The following is a 20,781-nucleotide window of genomic DNA, read 5'->3' as shown; positions in this document are numbered from 1 at the left end:
ATGTCATTGCCTATGTATGGATACCAGTTGACAAGATGGACCACTATTCTGGTTGATTTCCAGGTATATTACTGATTGATTATCTTGTCATTTCATGCTAACTGGCATATTACTCAGATTCATGAATACCGCTACCTCAAGCTCAACTATGAGAGTACCATCAACTGGAAACAGTCAACAGACCACCTCTGGTCCAATCCTTCTTTCCATGGTTCTCTGCACTTCAATTGCACACTCATACAGCTTACTGCAGCAAGAACCATCTTTGTTAAGATTATACTAATGTTTAAATGTGAAGTTACAGATGTCAGCACCTTCCAACTTGCACTCATTCAACCATACACTGCCAGCATTCCTGGTGGCTCTTGCAGAATCAACAGAGATTTAAGGCTCACTCGGGTCAAAGCTGTTCCCAGAGGAGATTCAATTTTTGTACCTCTCAAGTCCTTCATTCAAGGAGCTGTTTTGGCCCATGATCCAGAGCACCAAGACAAGTTTGTGGTCATCAAGCATATTGATGGTGACATGTTCCTGCGCATGAAGGTGTGGGCATGCTAATGAGTCAGTCAGTGTTTTTTATTGCATTGGTTTGTATTCTGACCATTTGAACAGGTTCACAAGTGTCTCTTGCTCAAGGAAGTTCATCTGACACAGTTCAAGATTCATCTCATCACTCACTCAAAGGCAGCATCAGGTCAATTCTCCATGATCCAAAGACACCAGGAACTGGTCAAAACATCTGTTTCTTTTCTTGAGATAACTACAAAGTCATCAGTCCAGATGCTTCAGCTTCCTCATCTGAATCATCTCCAATTTTTTTCACAGAGCATTGTAAGGAATGAGATTCCTCCAGGCATAGATCGCCCATATTTCAACTCACAATGATCAGTATAGTGTGCAACTCACTATCTATGACTTTCCTGTGAAATGCACCAGAGGCGCGATGCTTTCCTGCACTATGTGACGCATTCCCATGCATGCGCTTAGCACGCTCTTCCCACACTCAGTCGCACTTTGTCGCACAGCATCCTGGAGCCTTCATCCATCGTCTAACCAGTCCCCTAGTGTGTCCCTTTCCATTTAATTTCATTATCAGACCATTTCTAGCATCGTACAATATATTATTTCATTATGGACCCTTACTTTACATCATTTACATACATAGAGCACTCCCTGTTCACTTCCAAGCCCTGGGAGTGTGCCTAGGCACAGCTTACCTGTGGCCTAGGAAAGTTTTCATACACCATCTAGAATACATCAACCACCATGATCAAGAATAGAGGAACCACCATCATGTCAGTAGTCATCTAGAGTCAGAATCCATCACCATGAGTTAGCATCTATCAGAGTCATCACCCTAGTCCCCAGCAGCAGTCTATCATCAGTCTCCACTCAGCAGCCTCAGCACACGTCCTCATGACATCTACCAGTCTATTATACATCCACGCACAGCATGCGCCTTATTCCCACACTTTGTGCTCTTATGTGCTTGACATTCCCACATGTGCACTCCCAGTGTGCTTCACCAGAGTTGACCTGGTGTCACTTTGTGGATCCTTGCTTTCTTTGCTTCCCTTAAGGGTTGAACACATCGCTTGGCACACTTTGACCAACACCTAGAGAGTCAGTGGCCTTTCTCTTCCCCCAGAGTCAGAGCCCTCTTTCTTTCTATAGCTCTGCAAGCCTAGCAGAGTTGTTGAACCTTCAGCATCTAGCACGATGTGACGATCATACCAGTGCTAGGCATGTATGATCAATAGTATGGTTCTTCTCACCTTCAGGAAAGGAGATAAAGCGCAGATCATTAAATCCATATATATCGACCCATCCACTCTTACTCCAGTACAGTCCTAGAAATCTGCCCTCCCATGTCCTATCCATGTCCACCTATCTCTGCTGGTGCATTATTTTTCCCAAATGCCATTGCTAAATGAGCTGCAGGTCTTATTACACATCTACTCATGTTCTGCAGTGCATGATGTCTTATTACCTATAGACTCATTGTGTGCTCGCTAACTACACTACAATTCTTGCCTATGCATTCCAGACATTCATGCACTATGATATAAATGACTGCAGTACATACAATTGAGTAGTTTCCTTTCCCCCAGACTCAGCTCTATAGGAGAGTCATTCTCACATTATTTCTGTAGACCTTGCACAATCCATCTATTTTGCTCTTTCTTGACAATCCTGCACAATTCGACTGCTCTGAAGTTCCATACTGCTAGGATCTTACCCTTAAGCTCTTGCAAGAATACCCAACCCGCAACCAGTAGTTTAGCGCAGTTCTTCACTCGCACTATATCCCTTGTGACTGGCCACTCCCTAGAGCACAGTTGATTTTGTGCGCATTACATCTGCTGCACTGGCATCTGACATCCAATATACTCACATGTATCTTCCAATGGTTCATCCCGCTCTTGTGATACTAACATTGGTCAATTTTGTCCACACTCACAGTTGATTCTTTGGCATAGAAATTCAAAGGTATGCATATGGTTCGTGTTCTAGTTTCTTAGGCCAATATAGGTTATAACTCCTTTGCTCACTTACTTCCCTTGCACATAATTGAAGGAAGTGCTTCAATAGCAATCCTCTCAGGCCAATCAATTAACTCACGCCTGTTAGGATAAGTAGTGCTAGTTGCTAACTGCCTAGTACCAATTACTTCTTCACAACAAGTCACTCATCCTTCTGCAATGGAGGTATTTGCAGAAGCAGATACTTCCAATTTATTCAACTTGAGTCCTAGAAATGAAATACCACAAGGACTCAAAACACCAATGCTGGACACAGCCATCAAAATCCCAGAAGGTTCCCCTCAAGACACCTCAACTCCCTTCAGAGGCCACCTAGAAGTACCCATTGACCCTCCCTTTGCCTCATCTCCCACAAGCTCTACCTTTTCAGCTGAAATAAGCATCCCACCCACTTCCCCTCCCCCACAAACCCATTGCTCCCATGCACTCAGCGACACAGTATTCCAAACAACGCTCAGAAAACACACACCAGAGGCAGACATCAACAACACTTCAAACACTTCACTCATGCTTGTTGCAGAGCCACCAGACCCATTCCACACAAACACAACAACCTACTACATCCCAGGAACAATGATCCCCCCTACCCCTCCCCAACCAATGCACTCCTGCACAGCTTCCTGTTATGAACTTGGATAGAGCATCATTCCAATAAAGGAATCAAGGATCAGGGTCGATCAAGGACTAAGCCTTATCGAGTCAATACCTCCCTCAGGAATGATTGTCTAGACTCCTGCAGGATCTAGAGTTCAAATGGGACAATGGCTAACCTCCTTCCCAAGGAGCTAGAGTTCAAGTATGAAAGATAACTGAGTAGATTCAAGTTAGGAAAAATACAAGTAGTAACTAGGGTTTATATACATAATGGGATCATGCACAGACCATGCTGGGCGAAGGGTAACAAGTACTAAGAAAGGAAGGTTCATGGGAAAACAAAGGTATGAGTCAGAGATAAGGAAGACCATGAGGAAACAGCACAGTGAAAAGGAAGTGTCAAGAGTACAGTCATAAGGTGTCCATAGTGATGATGGAAAAAAGAGTAGGGCACTGTAACACTTCCAAGGAGGAAGACATCATCTGGAACCTTCATACCCAACTAGCTCTCTCACAAGAACTCTGTGCAGTACAAGATTGACTTGGGAGCTAGAGATGAACTTGTTCAAGCTCACCCAATGCACAGAAGTCACCAAGAAGGAAAAAGAAAAGAGCAGGAACATCTTATGCAGCTGGAAGAAGAAGGTAGGTGAACTTGAGCGCATGTGTTGCAACCTCAAAGAAGAAGTTGACACCTCTCAACAAGAAAGCCTCTAGTGCAGCATCATGGACGAGGCAAGCGGTAAAACCCTTCATATGCTCCATTGCCAGATATCACAGCTCGAGCATGACAAGAAGACAATGTGGATATCTCTCACCTATGCAATCAACTCTGTGAGGAAGACACAGAGCTTGACAAACTGCACAAGGAGATCAAGAGCTGGTATGATGCAGAATGTGTGTTGTGTGATAGGATTCAGGAGGCTAGAGAACAGATGGATTACCTCACAACTAATTCTGTGCAGTCTTTGATGGCTGAGGAAGCTCTCATCTCAGCAAACAAGGAGGAACAAGAGAGGCATTTGACCATTGAACACACATGGGCAGAAGAGCAAATGTGAATGGTCAATGCTCACAAGGCTCTCCAGACAGACAAGAACACCCTTGCTGATGTTGTCCAAAGTATTTCTTCAGAGTTGGAGCATGTCAACTTGGAACATGCTACTGCCATCGAAACCACCAACCAGGACCTCAACACAGCCCACCAAGAATCTGCAGAACTCTGCAACACCATTGAAGATCTCCAGAATGACAATGAGACCCTCAAAACCAAGCTCCTTAACATGGAAGAAGAATCGATGTCTTAATAACCAAGGGTCTTATATAAATGTGTGTAAAATGTAATGACACCACAATTACACTAGGATAAGACTTCTTGCCAGTCCTCGATTAACATGGTCTACAACTTTTCTTCTTTCATGGTAGATAATGTGTGAGTTCTTGGGAGGCTTGCTAAACCAATCTATGTGATTAACTTAGCCAGAGCTTTTGTGTTATATCCCAACTTATAAACTTGTCTAGGATAAACCATCTAGACACTGGAACATAGTTCCTTATTAAGATAATCCTCTGTAGAGACTACAGTCTCAAATACAAATACATTGACCAAAGACTGGTTGGTCAAATAGGCACAAAGTGGTAAGAAACTGGTCTCACAAATGATCAGATTGACCAAAGCTTGTGTTGGTCAATTTCAGTAAACTAGGTGAGAAGTGGGTCTCACAAATGAACAGATTGACCAAAGCTTGTGTTGGTCAATATCAGAAACTAGGTGAGAAGCTGGTCTCAAATAAACTAAGTTTCTATCATAAGAAACTTATGTAATCTCAAGGGAATGTCTTTTCCCTGCACTTGGTACTTCAAAGGGGCTTTCTTTGTAAGCAACAATCTTCACAGTAAGTAGCTCAAACTGAGATTCAAATGATTGCAAGTGGGAGATCCTATTTTTTGGGGGGAGAATAGGCCCTCCTTATATACATTTTGTGTGGGAATATTATGTAAGTAAAAAAGCGGAGCAATGACATCAGAAGTGGAGCAGAACATTCCAGAATATTCCATAGGTGGAGTAATGACATCAGAGGTGAGTCATTGTGGAGCAGAACATTCCAGAACAAATGACATCATCATGACATCATAACTTTTAACAGAATACTTGCAGGAGTATCTGTGGAGCCATATGACATCATTATGACATCATACCCTGTAGGTACAATTTTGTGAAGTATCTGATAGGTCAGAGCATCCCAATAGAAAAATAAATCAAGGAAATACTAGAGAAAACAACTCAGAAATAATAATACAATAACAAGACACAAAACACAGGCTTTTTAGATAGGTTTTTGTTAGGCTTTGAACTTTTCTCTATGGTTTTCTCTAGCCAAAGTGAATAAGCCAAAGGCAAGGCAATACCTTAACCTTCTTGCTTCACAATATTAACTAGGTCATTATGTGATTCCCATCTCACAAATGACTTTTCTTCAAGATATAATAAATTCATGAATCACAGAGGGGAAACTGAACTATATGACCAAGGTTTGAAACCAAGGTATGGGTTGACTAGCCTGATGCCTAAGCTAACAGACTTTGTCTTTTAGGGGGGCTACCTAGTAGTCATGTCCATGCATGATTCCCAAATCATGCAGGACATTGAGTGAAGATGAAAACCAATGCATTGAGCTCCAATCAGAGCTCCAACAAGCCACCAAAGAGGTATGCTGTCCCCCTCTCCAATTGATCTCACTTACTAACATATCATAGCACGAAACCCACATTGAATTGACATCCCTAACCACCAAACTCACCTTCACCAACAAAAATGTCTCCCACCTTGAATCCAACATAAGAGAATGCAATGCCTCCATCTCAACCCTCACCACCACCCTCCTGACACACACAGATGAAGCCAAATCCCTTCACAAAGAACTCACCACTCTTAAAGTCAAGCATTCCTGTCATATGCCATTCTGGACCCTCAACTCTAAATCCGCTTCTCCAGACATCCGGATCCAAGATCCAGATCTCCAATGATCTGATCTATCTTTATCTCCCTTCCAGAATCCAAACTCTATATCAGTGCCTAACCCCATTTAGACTTCCCCTGTCTCTGGACTCCAATTAACTATGTTTCCCTTTTGATTATTGATCCATTACATACATTTCATTTCCGATATGCATTATTTGTGATCCATCCTACTTACTAATAGACTTTGCATATGCTTCATACATAGCCTTTGTGTCTGCTGACTGATTCCTATATGATACCTACAGTATATAGACCTCCTGTAACTCTCAGAAATACTTCAGTTTGAATATCATCTTAGTTCCTGCTCATTCCTGTGTCCTCTGGACTTGAGCCAAGTCTCTTGTCACATTCCAAGTCTTAGGATTGCATCCTAGACTACATCTCCAGCTCTACCTTAGGGTAGTCTATCCCCTGTTAGTTTCTAGTCCAGACTTCATCCAGATTAGCCTTATCCACTTGTCCAAGTAACATCCAAACGTCTGTCGGATTTACCTCATGTTTCAGATCTGGATGTCCATTATCCACCCTAGTCAAATCCTGGAAACTCTGGATGACTGTTCTAGCCCCCAGAAATTAAGGGCACATACTCAGGAAAGGGGCACAGCATACAAGCTGAGGCCAAGCCCTTGTGATCTGACCCCCTTGAGCACACAACCTTAACAATTCCTGTGCTTTCTCCTCCCAAACCCATGTCCTCCAAGATCTCCAAACCCAAGAAAAAGACCTGTGCATGCAACTTGAAGTCGCAGTGCAGGAAAAGGCAGAGAGTGATATCATGTTGGGCATGAGTAAAGAATGCGTGGGGTCGCTGATTGATGAAGTTGCGAAGCTGAGGAGGATGGTGCATGAGATGCAGCAGGCAAGTGCTGCATGTGACATGACTATTGTGCAGTTGTGCAAGGAGTGGGACCTGGAGAGGGAGAGGGAGGATGTTAATGGGCTTAATATTGCTTTGGGTTTGAAGCAGCAAGAACTTGAACTTGTGAGTGCTCCATCAATTACTTTTGTTTCATGTCTCATGTGATATTAGACCAAATTTTAATTAAAGAACATCGTGGCATCAAGTACACCAGTTCCAAGCAGGGCTATAAGGTGTGAATCAATGCCATCCTTCTCATTAGTCTGAGGGGTCCCCTTGAAGACATGCAGCACTCAGCAATCTTCATAACTTACTAGTAGAGTCCCTCAGCAATCTCCATATTATAAGCTTAGTCAGCCACTTGTCAACAGTTACAATGTTACATATGCTAATTATAAGTCTATTCTGAACATAGTGCAGCATCGCAATACACCCACCAGAACTTATTATTTTCCTTACCCTCTAAATTGCCCTATTACTCCACCAACCTGGACCTCCTTTGTCCATGTCAGACACTTCAAAAGATGGGAGATCAGGTTCAGACACACCTTCTGCATCTTTAGTGCCTTGCGCATTGTCAAGTCTCTGAATCAGTGTTGCACTTACCCACAGTGCATTGTGCATATCAATGCCACCACCAACCCCCTGGAAAATGAGTCCTCTAGCTGTTACAGTAAGTCCCATTCATCACTTGCTAATACAACTAATACACCTCCCACCTGAGCATCCTTAGCTTCATCTACTACATCCCATGCACCTTTAAATTTCGTCCATTGCACCACTCACTGCCTGCCCTTCACCCTTGGACAGTCACCACTGATCCAATTGATTTTAGGGCCTGGAAGACTGATATCACATAAGTCTTTGCCTGTCCAATTTCAGCACCAGAAGTGATGGTGTGTCCATCATTACTCCCTCTCCTTCTTTTACTGACTGCCATTTCCAGGCCTGGAGCAACTCTTGCCAGCAGCAGCAATAATGGTGCTGCTATGGTAAGAACCCCTCCTCCCTTAGACTCATCCACCTACCACTCTCAGGATCAGGGCAATGACTATGACCATGATAGTCACCACCAATCCAATCAATTTTGGGGTTGGGAGTTGCAGTCGCTGCCAATCTGATCAATTTTAGGGTAAGGACATGCAGTCACCACTGATCCAATCAATTTCAAGGTCAGGTGGCAGTCCTCCCTCCCTATTAATGTTAATATCTGCTTTCAGGCCCTCAATCCACATTTCTCACCTGTCACACAGTGGAATTGTCAATGTGACATTAGGTTCACAGGTAATGTAATCATCAATTTGTCACCCAGATTGTTTCATTACTAATTAACACTTGTGCATCTTGCACAATGCTCAGTGATGCTCTGCCTTTGAACCAGACCCTTCTGAATCCACCTTACTACCATGGACTATATACCAATAAAGGAGAAATTTGATCCAGATGGGCCTTGATGCATAGGTGAGTTTGGTCACTACCTCAGTATTGTGTCATAATAACAACTTATCATCACTCTAGCCAGTGCCACATTGATAGCTAAGATGGAACTGTCTCCTTATAAGCAGCACCTTTAGGTTCATTGCTACTTGTGTACCATCACCCATCCTCACTAGCTCATTACTGTCAGTTTCAAAGTGATGGCTCACAGAGACTCTGATGGTGAGGACTTTGAAGCTGAGCTCAATGCAGTCAGCAACACTGAAACTTCAGACACTGAAGGCTCAAGCAATGATGATATGGAAATGTTAAGTCCTATCTGTTCCTCAGCCTGACACGCCAATGCACAAAGTTCACAAGGTAAATCTGTCCATTCTTCTATTCTCTCATTGTACTAACATGATTCTACATATATAGGCTCTCAAAACTGCTCAGCAAGCATACAATATGCTACAAGTAGAGTTTTGAGGTCTTAAGAAGGACTACCTTACACTTTTGGCTACTGTTCCCACCTGTAGCTGTAACTGCACCCTCAAGAAGACATCTGCACTTAATACCAAGATCACCACCCAAGGGAAGATGTATGCACTATTCTATCATTTCTGGGTTATCCCTGGTATATTCCCAATGACTCCCCAGCCTGATGTTGACCTGTGTAGTCCTACACATTGGGCTTCTCCTGAGGCCAAGCTCAATGGCACTACAGCAGAATTGTACCAGTGTGTGCCCAAGGATCTCTATAAGTCTATGGAGAAGTACATGCCATTTGATTCTCTGGTACATACTTTCACTTTTTTTTATCTTATCAATACAACTTATATTATTACTAGTTTTGCACTGCAGTTAGCACAGAGCATTCAAATATCATACACACTATCAAGAGTTGTGCAGGCATTATTTTCTCAGCACTCAAGCTCAATCCGTCACTCTTTGCATCTCAGACAGATGTCAGGAAGTGGGACAACAACAACAACCTCATTTTACTGAAAAGAAATGGCAAGGAGGAATATATCCAGTTGGCACCTGTTCTATTCACAAGACCTGATGCAATGACAGCTGATGAGTTCCTCAAGAGTTCAGTCCTTGTCAAAGTAAGTACCAACCCAGTCATCATATAATATGGCATACCAATAACTCACTAGATTGTTCATGTTGAGATGTATGGGAAGAAGATCCTTTCTGGGAAGATCAAAGGTCAAAAGGCCAGGGGACAGCATTGCAATGCACAGTGTGTAACTGAAGGATTGATTGTGGGCACCACTGTTATGGTGAGTAGTTCGCCTTTCATTCATCTTATAAATCCTTATTGATTGATGATTCCAGGCACGTTTTTTGTTGATGCACGATCCTGAATTCACAGTGATTGGTGCAGAGACCAAGATCAACTACCAAGCTGATTATGATTTCTACTTAGAGCACCTGTTCAAGTGCACACCATGGGCCTGTAGTGTCATGGACTACTTCAACAAGGAGGTTTTTGGCATCACCAACCAGTCTTGTGTACCAGCCTCTAACAACTCTCCTACTGCCTCTCCATCTTGAATATGGGAAGACAATCTCCTCAATGAACTCAATGCTCCTACCCAGGTTTCAACTCTCACTTCTTTACCCCCCACTAGCTTGGCAATGGTTGACGTCACCTCCAGCTACCATACCTTGATGTCCATCAACCAAGGACAAACTATGTCCTCAACTGCACAGCTGCAACTAGGTGTTAGTCAGTTGTCACTGGGTAACAGTGAGCCACCTGCATCAGTGACTCAAAGCACCTCTTCTCATCAACCTCAACCGCCAGCTGCCAAGTCACCTTCTGCACCTGAGCCTGGTAAGGCCATACATGTCACCCATCATGGTGGCACCAGACCAGTTGCTCCTGCAAAGGCCGGAAAGGGGAAGGGGAAAGGGAAGTGCTGATATGGTCAGATTTTCAGTATTTTTAAATTTTGTTGTCTTAGATAAGATGTTAGATAAACTTAAAATAGCAAAGTTGACATTACTGTCGAGATATGCACTTACCTTCAACATGATCTGGGTGTGACCAACTGAGCCTTAGCTTTGAAGCTTCGAAGATGCATGTGACCTGTGATACCTCAGAAATAGCTTCAACCTACTACCAGCCACTGTCAGTGCCTGCAGCAACATGGATATGGCAAAATGATCCTCAGGCTCATGCTCACTGGTGTGGAGCACTTCCAAGTCATATTTTCACATCTGTCAGTCAACATGGATCCTCCAATGTTTGGTACTAAGGCATCCATCAGTGAGCTCTTGGATGGTGAGCTCTAAAACAATCTCCATCAACTTGAAAGCCCTTCAACACCATGCCCAGTTCATACAATGCCTCTGCCAGTGACTCGGAGTCAGAAATGAGTCACAGCAAAATACTATCTACTCTCCTATGTGTTCCTATGAAGTATTGTGCAATTATTCCTTCACATACCCTCTCAGTCACTCAGCTGCTTGACTTCAACCTCCCCACAAATCTAGAAACCAATTTGTTGACTACCAGTATCATCTTTTCTCACCAGTCGTGAAGCACTTCATGCACTGTGTGATGTGCAGAAAAATGATACTGCAACTTGGGAGTGCATCAAAATGGCTCAATATAAGACTCCCAAGGCTGATGAAGAAGTAGAGCCACCTTTCACACATGCCACAGATGTCAAGCTTGATCCTAGCAATGTTTCTGTGGATACTGTTCTACAAAACATTGCATTGGGTGAATCATCTGTCCCTCATGAATATAGCACTGATGAATCAGGTAATTTGCTGGTGGACAACAAGTTGGAGAGCTATGAGTGAGGGATCCTGGATGACATGACAGGGCTTCAATCTATGGCTGATGGGTCTAAGGACTCAGAGGTTGAGTCTGAGGGTCATGGCAAGCACAGACATGTTGCAAACACTCAGTACAAAGACTTTTGGATGCACTAGATATGTTTTTTGATGGTTTTACCACTTGTCACAATTTAGGTTCAGCAGCCTCGAAACTGGTGTGACTGTCACAAATAATAGCTTCGGTTTGTTGGACATGTGATGCTGTGACAAAGCTAAGTGCGTATCTTGACAGTAGAATGGAATTAGAAAACACGCTCAGTCCTTGGAAATCTATTTTTGTCTTGCAATGTCGTGTCGACCTTACAATGCTTACATGATCTGGTCTGAGACTTCCGTCATTGCAAGGCATCGTAATGTGGGAACGGTTCCCTTTTAAGACGCCTTGAAAGATGATCTCCATCATTGCGAGACCTTGAAAGGCAGTGTGTGAAAATTATGCCTTAAAATGTATTACGAGGCCCTAAAATGGTGCCTAGAAATTTCCGACACGGATCAAGCAAGCGTGTGAGTTGATTTTGATCCCCGACTCTCGTGGGCCGAACTACACGATCGAGCACCAGCGCGGGTCCCTTCTAGTGCGTAAGTCATCTCCTCGAGTTTCTCCGTAGTCACAGCGTGATCTTCCTGTGATGCAGCTAGGCGTGAATTTAGGACCTTGACTGGTCCAATCCAGGATTTGCGACAACCGTGTCATTGTCATTGTCATTGACAATATCCGAGTCATCGGTGTCCACTCACTCCCAATATTTGGTACTCAGTTTGTCCCCCGCGGACTTCAATTCCATCATTTTCTGGACGTCTATCAATGATTCTACGTAACTCGGTTCATTGATTCTACGTAACTCGGTTCATTGATCACCATGCAGTCATCACTTATCAGTGTCGCCACAATGTTTCTATGTTCAATAGTAGCGAATCGAGCTGATCTAAACTCGTTCCAGACGCTCGAAATTGTCGTTGATCAGTAACGCGAGGGGCCTTCCTCCAGCAGGGACGTCGGTTTTCATGTTCTATTGAATTCAAACCAAACGCAAACTGTGTTATCATATCAAAATAACATCTCCGCAAGTTTCGGTCCACGGCAGAACTCGCGCGAAGGAAGGGTGCCAGTGGCACGGAACACCTGGCAGAACTTCAAAATGATGATAGCGGGCTTTGCTACATATATCCGACTGACACACTATAGATAACATTCGAGACGCTAGAGTTCTCCCGCTTCTGCCTCAGAAATGTCAAATCTCAGACCCATAATCACGATTTGTGGGACCACGGGCGTCGGAAAGTCCAAGCTGTCCATCGAGCTGGCTCTCAAGATTGCTCAAGGAATACACGGATGGAGAGGCGCGAGGATCATCAACACCGACTCCATGCAAGTATACACTGGGATGGACGTGATCACAAACAAAGTCCCAGTCGCGGAAAGAATGGGAGTCGAGCACCTTCTCATGGACTTCAAGCAGCCTGGGGAGCAGTACGTTGTGGGTCAGTGGGTCCAAGACGCTATCAAGGCGGTAAATTATCTGCTTATCTTCCCCGTCACTTCGATCTCAACTTGATCGCAGATCGACGAGACGCACCGGATGGACATGATACCGATTATTGTCGGCGGTACATCTTATTGGATCCAACATCTCATGTTTCCGAGTCGGCTGCCCACTCCAGGGCAAACGTTATCGGATTCCGTCGCGCAGTCCATTGCCAACTTGCCTCCCGAACTCCTCGAGCTATTCAATGCGCTTCCAGAGCATCCTCCATCCGCAGCATCTCACCCTCAGGATGCGATGTTGCTGCACAGACTTCTCACTGCGCTCGACGAACCAGTCGCTCAGCGATGGCATTGGAGAGATACGCGCAAAGTGATGGGAAGCCTTCGTGTGATCAAAGACACCGGGAAGGCCCCGAGCGAAATTATCATCGAGCAGTCTAAAACGGCGTTGATTCCGAGGTTTGAATTCTCCTATCAGCGGCATGGCATTTTCACCGAACTAGCATCAGGTATCGAACCCTGTGTTTCTGGCTCTATGCCGAGCCTTCCATCTTGAATGAGCGCTTGGATGCAAGGGTAGACGACATGATCAAGGTCAGGAAGGTCTTGATCGATCGACCGCATACTGACAGGCTCGTTCAGGAAGGCTGTTGAATGAAATCAAAGAACTCCGAGCGATCGCTTCCTCCCCCGCATGCAGTTCGCCTGACGGAGTCGTCGCATGGCCGTCCGACGAATCAACCGTGCAGCAGACTGATTATACTGTCGGCATCTATCAGTCTATCGGTGAATTTCGTCCGGTTTTTTTCTACGACACCGACTTACAAGACCTAGGATATAAAGAGTTTCATGATTACCTCGCTTCTGCAGAGCCCTCCGAGAAGGTGTTTGTGTCCGCTGTGGGCGAGTGAGGTACGGACGGGCAATATTCGAAGCGTCAGTACGGTGGTTTGAAGAACAAGCTTCTTCCTGCTATCTATAGCCGAATGGAGGTGGCATCATGCGCTGCCCTCCTCCCGGTTTTACCTTTTAGACGCCACTGGTGAGTTTACTATTTTTGTACATCAAATGTCAAGGGGCGTGAATTGCTCCCGGAGAAACTCGGCGACCATGGACATCTGCGTTTCCTCGACCAAGGTGGACGTGTCGTTGAAGGGACGCGCTCTCTGTCCACCTCGTGCTCGCACTGATGATTTTCTGACAGCTTTCCTTGCAATGAGACATTGGTCGACCCCCTATCGGCTGTCTGAAAGGGCGCGGGAGATGCTGACGATCGACCGTCAAACCGACGATGTCACGTCCATCGCATTCTGGGATCCTCGATATTTTAGCCAACAGTTCGGTAGTCCCACAGAAATATTGCGGGCGCGGAAGAAGGCGGTGTGCCCTGCGTGTACGCTTGATCCGTCGCAGCCCTTCAGTGGTCGAAGATGGCTCTCAGTGGGAAGCCCATCGACGGTCCCGCACTCATAGACGACATGCTTCGAGAGATAAAAAACGCATGGACTGCCGGTCAACCGACGGGTTATGATCCATAGCGACATTCCCAGCAAGGTCGATGCTGAAGATCAGCAGATCAGCAGATCAGCATCGTTCTATCGTATAGACGAGGTCTACTTTGTTGCGCGTAGTTCGTGATTTCTTCTGGGATCCATTTACCGATGAGCGACGAGCGTCATCGTTTTGAATATCGCTTGCGGGAGCACCTTTCGTTTCAAACAGTTATGCTCTCAGTAGTTCCTGTTTGCCTATTTATCCCACGCAACGACCTTTGGAGGAGGCGGGCTAATTTTCCTCCTGCGCAGAGGTCACTATCGATGGGTTCTTCCAGAACGACTTACAACGCGTATCCACAGTGCACTGATACGACCAAATATCACTACGTGAGCTAGCGGAGCAGTCTCTCTGTCTTGTTTTCCTGAAGCATCTTCTCATTTGGTTTTATCTGGAGCGATGTTGGGTACAGGAAACCAAAGAAGCACACCTGAATGAGTGAACGTTGTGAAATGAGTAGTTGTTGTATCGACGGACAAAAGTTGTACTGTAGTTTCGTGAAAAATTGTGGTTGAATGCGATGTTGATGTCGTCGTTCCACATCTCGCTTGCCACTACTGTCACAGCACCCTCAGCGAGTGCTGCGACCATTGCCCCTCATTACCTTAACTGCTCCTTTCGAATTCACTTTCAGAGGTGGAACCAGTGACGGACTCCTGTAACCCGACTTTCTCTTCACTTTCAATCATGACTTCCATGGCGGATGTTCCGGTGTACATGTTACCTGGAGAACCGGTGGTGCAACCGCCTCATCTTGAGGGTCTTTCAGATCCGTCTCTTTCAACTGAAATTTTACCAGGTCCACCTTCCCTGCTGTCTGTTCAGCAGGCTGCGCACAAGCGCGACCCGAAGAAACCAGGAGCTTTTGTGTCATATCTCCCAGCATCTGATCCAGGCACCACCTACTCTGGATTAATGGCTTCTACTGCCCTCAGTGCCTCAGATGCTGAAGGGCAACGGCGCAAACGTGCTAGGGTCGACAAAGGGTAAGTCATTGTATTCCACCTGGTCCCGACGCTAATCATCTCTGCTGTTATGCTGCAAAAACTATCCACGCTCGTCCCCCTTCAAAATTTGCCACGTCGCTGTCCGCTTATCCTTGAAAAAGAACCGCAAATGGAAGGGCTCAACGTGCATCTGCTCGTAACTTGAATAGCAGTGCCATTCCTCCGCCGGATCTCATCGTCGCTGAAGCATCTTCTCGCCAACCCAGTATACCCCCGCTCCAAGACTCCGACCCTTTTCCGATAAACCATGACTTTGACGAGCTTTCAATTTCTCGAGCTACCTCTGCTCCTGCTCTCGATGAACCCTTGCCGCCCCAACTGCCCCTTCCAGTTGTATCAAATGGAAGAGGAAGACCGAGAAAAGACAAAGGAAAGGGAAAAGAGACTGAGAAACACTCTGTAAAGATCAAGGAGGAACCAATGGCCACGTACTCGCTCTCTCCTGACCCTTCACTTGGACTGGTGCGCATTTGGTCCCTTACTTGCGATCATACCCCTCATTGCTGTGTTGTTTAGTTGAACGAAGATCACTGCTCATCCTGCCGGTCATTGGGAGCTCTGGTATATTGTGATGGATGCCCACGAGCCTTCCATCTCTGGTGCTTGGACCCACCAATGGAAACCGTGGACCTGCCGGAACTCGGCGAGAGGTGGTTTTGTCCCAGTTGCACGATTCGGAAGGTGTGTTTGTTCTGTTGCTAGGACTTTGTACAAGGATTTCATCCCATGCTACAACAGCGTCCACCGATCAAACCCCCCCTTCCTTCATGTCGCCCCTCATTCATCAAGCACAGACAAACATTCCGAAGGAATTCCAGCTTCCAGAAGATGTTAGAAGTTTCTTTAAGGATGGTATGTTTCTTCATGGCTGCTTATATGTCAATAGTCTCATCGTCGATGAACTAGTTGCTACTGGTTCCAATGGGTGTTACGTTGATGGCTCAGAGGTCAAACCACCTCGCCTGAAGTGAGAGTGAAATTCCACATGTCTCCATTCGTTACTCAATGCTTGTAGTCGCCATGGTCAGCTCGAGGAACGCGAACCTTATCGCCTTAAGGACAAGAACGGTGTCCCTGTACTTTGCTTCCGTTGCGGAACATCTACCCTTCCCAGTGTTGTTGATGTATCTGCTCCACCAGCAAAGCGTTCTAGGAGGTCAACCTCGTCCTCCCATAGTGCCACTCCCGAAGTTTGGAGAAGCATGGTGTCCTGCGATTACTGCAGTCTTCATTGGCATTTAGATTGTCTCGACCCGCCTCTCGTGGCTATGCCTCCGTTCAATAAGAAGTGGATGTGTCCCAACCACGCAGATCACGTTTTGGTAAGTCCTCACAGTCCTTCGGTTGGGCTTGCATGGTTTACTGTGCTCCCAGCAACCCAAGCGTCGCATTCCCAAGCAAAATCCACCCATGATAGACATTACAAAACCACGCCAGTTTAATAATGGCAACATCGACGTTGTCCACCCACAGGGCACTTCGATGGCAGAGAAGTTAGTCTTTGATGAAATCCTTATCAGTGGCCGAAGATATAGGGTTCCGGAGAAAGTGATCATGCTCGATTTCTGGAATAAGATCAGCAAAGATCAGCATCTTGATCAAAGGTATGTGTGTGGCATTGACGAGTAACGGTCGTTAATGCGGAAATAGGCCACCGGTGTCCACAATGTCTTCGCCTCTCACGTCCCTGAGCTCTTTGGATGATTTTGATGAAAGCATTGGCACATTACCAGAAGGTCCTCTTATCTCACGAGATGAATTGCATGCTGCGCAGGTAAGAACCGTTTGAGAGCTTCCATCATCACTCCGTTTCAGGGTTAACACAGTTTATAGGCATTGTGCAATTTCCAGCGAATGCTGACCATACAAACAGAGCAGAGACATGCTCCTGTTGGTAGTTCAAAGAATCTCGTTGATTCCAGTACGCAAACGGAAGCAGAGTTACCACCTACGATACCTTTACCCCCGCAGGTGGAGGCGTTGAGAGCGTCTACTAACAAGGTATGTCGACTGGTTAACTGATCACCTGTATATTCGTGTCACTGAGGAGGATTCTTGCAGCGCAAAGCACCTATGAAGTCCGCTCTCCTTGCGACTGAGAATGGTTCCGCCGCCAAGCTATCAGTACAAACTCCTCTTGACCAGTCGGCTCCGGCGCGGCCCAAGAGGGCGCGAACTGCGGTGAAACAGGAGGCGGAGGAAGTCAATTTACGTCTGCCTGATAACTCCGAGAAGCAAGCAGAGGCTGTGAGTACTGTGGATTTCTTCTGGTCTGTCACTTACGTGTGTATGCTCCCGAATTTTATAGCAAGGGAAGTCTACGAGGACTACTCGACAACGCCGGAAGCCCAGACCATCGGAAACAGCAAAGGATGAGGGTGCATTCGTGGCAAGCGCTCAGGCCCCTGCGCCGGCATCTAGTTCCATGATCCGGTCTGTGGGTCCTGATACTTCTGACTTGAGTAGTGCTTCGGTATTGCCCACCTCCAATCCTCACAAAGTCAATACACCTATTACTCCCAAGGCCTCGGTCACAATCACCCAGTCTACCCAGTCTGCTACTCCAACGTTGAAGATACGATTACCGCGATTGAGTGCTGTCAGCGCTGCAGTACATTCGAATGCTGCACCACCCGTGACGGCACCTGCACACACTGCAGCAAGCTCCAAGGGACCTCGCCCGAAGCGCCGATTACGACGACAGACTTCTGACACTGCTACTGTCTCATTGAGCGGCACGTCTTCATCTGCAACTGATGGTGGTGACGAATTTGAGCCAAACAAACCCAGTAAGGTTTCATTTCTTGCTATCCATCTAAGTTTTAATGTAGGATGTCTAGAACCTAAGCCACCCAAGAGAATGCGTGGATGAGTTCCATGGACCACACGTTACACGTTGGCATGCAGTACAAAAAGGACAGGATGTAGAAGATTATATGTATCTTGTCACATCGAAAGTTAACATAAATCTTGATAATAGGGTGTTTGTTTTGTTTGGCTATGTTAGGAGCCCATTGAATCATAGTTGTGCCGCTGCCGACCAATCAATGACACGATGGTACTCATCTTCCAGTATAGTGCGGTTATCTTGTTATTCTGCACCGCTTCGACGTTGACGATCCACTTTCATGGTTGGCTTGTGTTCGAGAATGTAACCTTTTGACACAGCGCCTTTGACCATTGGTTTGCACAGTGCAGTTTTGCTTATGGTTCAGTTGCCTCTATTCTTGAGCATGTACTGACTCCCTGTTTTTTTTACCTTATAGTCACGTACATATACAAATAGCATTCCTTCACCGCCGATCTGGGGCCCGTTATCGTGTCGCTTGCCATCACCAATTCACTTCGAAAATGACACACCATTGAACATCATCTTCTCACTTGTTGCTTTGGTTTCCGTCAGGAAGTTATTGTGAACCCCGATAACATTACAATCTCGGCCGAAAGATCCTTCGAGTTATGCCGTGCTCATCGCCATATGTGCATGTCATACGACGCCCGTGTCGCAACTTTCCAAGGGGCTCGGCAAATGGTCGATCAAGGCAATTATCGTATGCCTTCTCGCGATGCTCTCAGCCGATGGGCCCGCAATGGATCTGCAATTCTTCGGTATTCAAATCACGTATATTCATTCTCTTTGCAAGAGGGTGATTTTTCATCCAACTTTGGAACCGCCGACATTTTTTCGACCAGCTATGTTACGCGTACTATATCTACTGGGTTGTCATTGTTCAACTAATGTACTGGTCTGTTTTTTTTGCCTGGCTCGATAATGTCTCCGCCAGTCATTCAGTACGTTGTTCCCAAGGGACCCACTATACTTGCAGGCAGCGAGTCTGTTGATCTTCCGGGTTACGACTTATGGCTGCACTTTGTGAGTTTCACTCAGCCGCTTGGTTCTCAGTCCCTCTGATAAGAGGACCGTTTTTAGGTGGACAATGTCCATGCATTCGATGGGTCCATTGACATTGAGCGTTTCCACGACGCCCTGGCAAGCACTTTGCAAATGTACCCTCATGCCGCGGGGAAACTGTGCACAACCGGCGGTCGTTGGTTTGTAAGTGTTATGGAGCTATGCACGCCGGCCGAGACTTAAAGACTTCAGATCCAGCTGACAAATTCTGGACTGGCTGTTGAGGCCGAGGATCGCAAGGAAGAGTTGTCCACCTCTTTTATTCAAGGAGACTGGGTCATTCAAGATGACCTTTCTCCCTTGCTCAGCCAACTACCGCCAGATGCTACCATCGTCAATGGTAGTGCTTCTTTGGTTCGTTTCAAGATAACAACGTTCAAGGATAGGACATGTCTTGCGGTGTCCTGGCACCACACTCTCGGTAGGTCTTTTACATGACTTATGAATTATTTTCTTAGCGGTGTCGGAAATGGCAGGAGACGCAGTAGCGCTTTGTCGGTTCATGCAAACGTTATCCCTGTTCTATCAAAGTGTCGAGCCAGATTTCTCTCCTCCAACTTTCGATAAACACCAGTACCGAACCCCGGAGCCATCTACGTCCTCAGACTTTCTTCCACTAATGCCTCATTTGTGGGTTTCTTACCCTTTCGATGAGCTCGAGGCCAAATATGCCGAGGCCTGCGAGGATCTGGGAAACCTAAGATGGAGATTTCATGAGCATCATCTTCATGCACTCCACTCTATGCTCAGTGCTGATGGGGAAGGCTATCTTTCGTGGCACGATTGCCTCACAGCATATATCGTCACTCTGTTGAATCGTTCTATGCCTAGGCCCATTCGCATGGTCACAAACGTTGCCAATGTGAGGCTTTTTGTAAACGTTCTAGATTGTTTCTGACCGCTAGACACTGCAGTTTCGGCGTGTTGAAGCTCACTATATTGCAAGCAATGTTGCAGGGAATGTTATCCAGAATGTCTGTGGCACATTCCACGCAGCGAGTGTTTATTCATCCGCCTATAGATCCCGACCGGGACCCTGCCATTTCATATGCGAGATATCGCCATTGCTGTGCGGGAATCGATTGTTCGGTGCCGTAACCGGATATTTCTCGAGGATTGGATGGCTGTGGCAAGCGATATCATGCTAGCTACTGCTAATGCTGGGAAATCTTTCTTCTTTGCTTCGCGCCCTGGCGTAATGACAGTTAATTCTAATGTTGCGTATGAGTTTTCTGGGTCTTTCTTAAACACTCCCCTGACTGTTCACTTGGCAGGATTGATTGGTGTGACGCTCACTTTGGTTTTCCCGATTCTTCCAGTTTCTTCACAACTGGGAGTTTGAAGTTCTATTTCCGGCCCTTCAAATCGAATCCTATGCTATGCGACGGCACTTGGCGACCTCGAAAGGGCTCGGTAGATGTCTCTATGGGCGTTCCAAGAGTACTGCAGGCTAAGCTTTTAGACCTCCTGTCGTTGGATTTTGAGACTATCCTTTATCGGTCACCATGGGACACCGAGCTGTGAATGG

General features: G+C 45.9%; 7 protein-coding genes across 7 annotated transcripts; all 7 read left to right on the top strand.

Moving 5' to 3' along the window:
* BJ212DRAFT_1478855 (uncharacterized protein) lies at positions 1-558 on the top strand (the record flags this gene model as incomplete). Its single annotated transcript, XM_041339772.1, has 2 exons — positions 1-63; positions 118-558. 2 exons carry the CDS (start codon positions 1-3, stop codon positions 556-558), a joined length of 504 nt encoding a protein of 167 aa, XP_041195156.1.
* Positions 559-2,702: 2,144 nt separating this feature from the next.
* BJ212DRAFT_1478854 (uncharacterized protein) lies at positions 2,703-3,182 on the top strand (the record flags this gene model as incomplete). Its single annotated transcript, XM_041339771.1, has 1 exon — positions 2,703-3,182. The coding sequence occupies one exon, from the start codon at positions 2,703-2,705 to the stop codon at positions 3,180-3,182; it is 480 nt and encodes a 159-aa protein (XP_041195155.1).
* A 225-nt stretch (positions 3,183-3,407) lies between these two features.
* On the top strand, positions 3,408-4,444 carry BJ212DRAFT_1298081 (uncharacterized protein; the record flags this gene model as incomplete). The annotated part of the gene is made up of 5 exons (XM_041332652.1): positions 3,408-3,481; positions 3,668-3,782; positions 3,909-4,034; positions 4,103-4,194; positions 4,261-4,444. The coding sequence occupies 5 exons, from the start codon at positions 3,408-3,410 to the stop codon at positions 4,442-4,444; spliced, it is 591 nt and encodes a 196-aa protein (XP_041195154.1).
* A 2,367-nt stretch (positions 4,445-6,811) lies between these two features.
* BJ212DRAFT_1554703 (uncharacterized protein) lies at positions 6,812-8,139 on the top strand (the record flags this gene model as incomplete). The annotated part of the gene is made up of 5 exons (XM_041341937.1): positions 6,812-7,141; positions 7,208-7,251; positions 7,531-7,691; positions 7,854-7,908; positions 7,965-8,139. The coding sequence occupies exons 1-5, from the start codon at positions 6,890-6,892 to the stop codon at positions 8,137-8,139; spliced, it is 687 nt and encodes a 228-aa protein (XP_041195153.1). The 5' UTR covers positions 6,812-6,889.
* A 658-nt stretch (positions 8,140-8,797) lies between these two features.
* Positions 8,798-9,997, top strand: BJ212DRAFT_1478852 (uncharacterized protein; the record flags this gene model as incomplete). The annotated part of the gene is made up of 6 exons (XM_041339770.1): positions 8,798-8,815; positions 8,873-8,916; positions 8,974-9,232; positions 9,286-9,546; positions 9,598-9,723; positions 9,779-9,997. The coding sequence occupies 6 exons, from the start codon at positions 8,798-8,800 to the stop codon at positions 9,995-9,997; spliced, it is 927 nt and encodes a 308-aa protein (XP_041195152.1).
* Positions 9,998-12,522: 2,525 nt separating this feature from the next.
* Positions 12,523-13,690, top strand: BJ212DRAFT_1478850 (IPP transferase-domain-containing protein; the record flags this gene model as incomplete). The annotated part of the gene is made up of 4 exons (XM_041339769.1): positions 12,523-12,804; positions 12,856-13,238; positions 13,289-13,373; positions 13,412-13,690. 4 exons carry the CDS (start codon positions 12,523-12,525, stop codon positions 13,688-13,690), a joined length of 1,029 nt encoding a protein of 342 aa, XP_041195151.1.
* Positions 13,691-15,020: 1,330 nt separating this feature from the next.
* BJ212DRAFT_1267226 (uncharacterized protein) lies at positions 15,021-20,777 on the top strand (the record flags this gene model as incomplete). Its single annotated transcript, XM_041330642.1, has 18 exons — positions 15,021-15,319; positions 15,442-15,802; positions 15,857-16,025; positions 16,079-16,192; positions 16,247-16,307; positions 16,356-16,662; positions 16,715-16,950; positions 16,991-17,114; positions 17,174-17,311; positions 17,402-17,587; positions 17,658-18,174; positions 19,126-19,214; positions 19,272-19,397; positions 19,446-19,674; positions 19,712-20,115; positions 20,168-20,227; positions 20,275-20,474; positions 20,528-20,777. The coding sequence occupies 18 exons, from the start codon at positions 15,021-15,023 to the stop codon at positions 20,775-20,777; spliced, it is 3,870 nt and encodes a 1,289-aa protein (XP_041195150.1).
* Positions 20,778-20,781: the final 4 nt, after the last annotated feature.

The sequence above is a fragment of the Suillus subaureus genome (assembly GCF_016647635.1).
Source record: "Suillus subaureus strain MN1 chromosome Unknown BJ212scaffold_9, whole genome shotgun sequence".
NCBI lineage: Eukaryota > Fungi > Basidiomycota > Agaricomycetes > Boletales > Suillaceae > Suillus > Suillus subaureus.
This window is presented reverse-complemented; position numbering and strand designations above follow the sequence as displayed.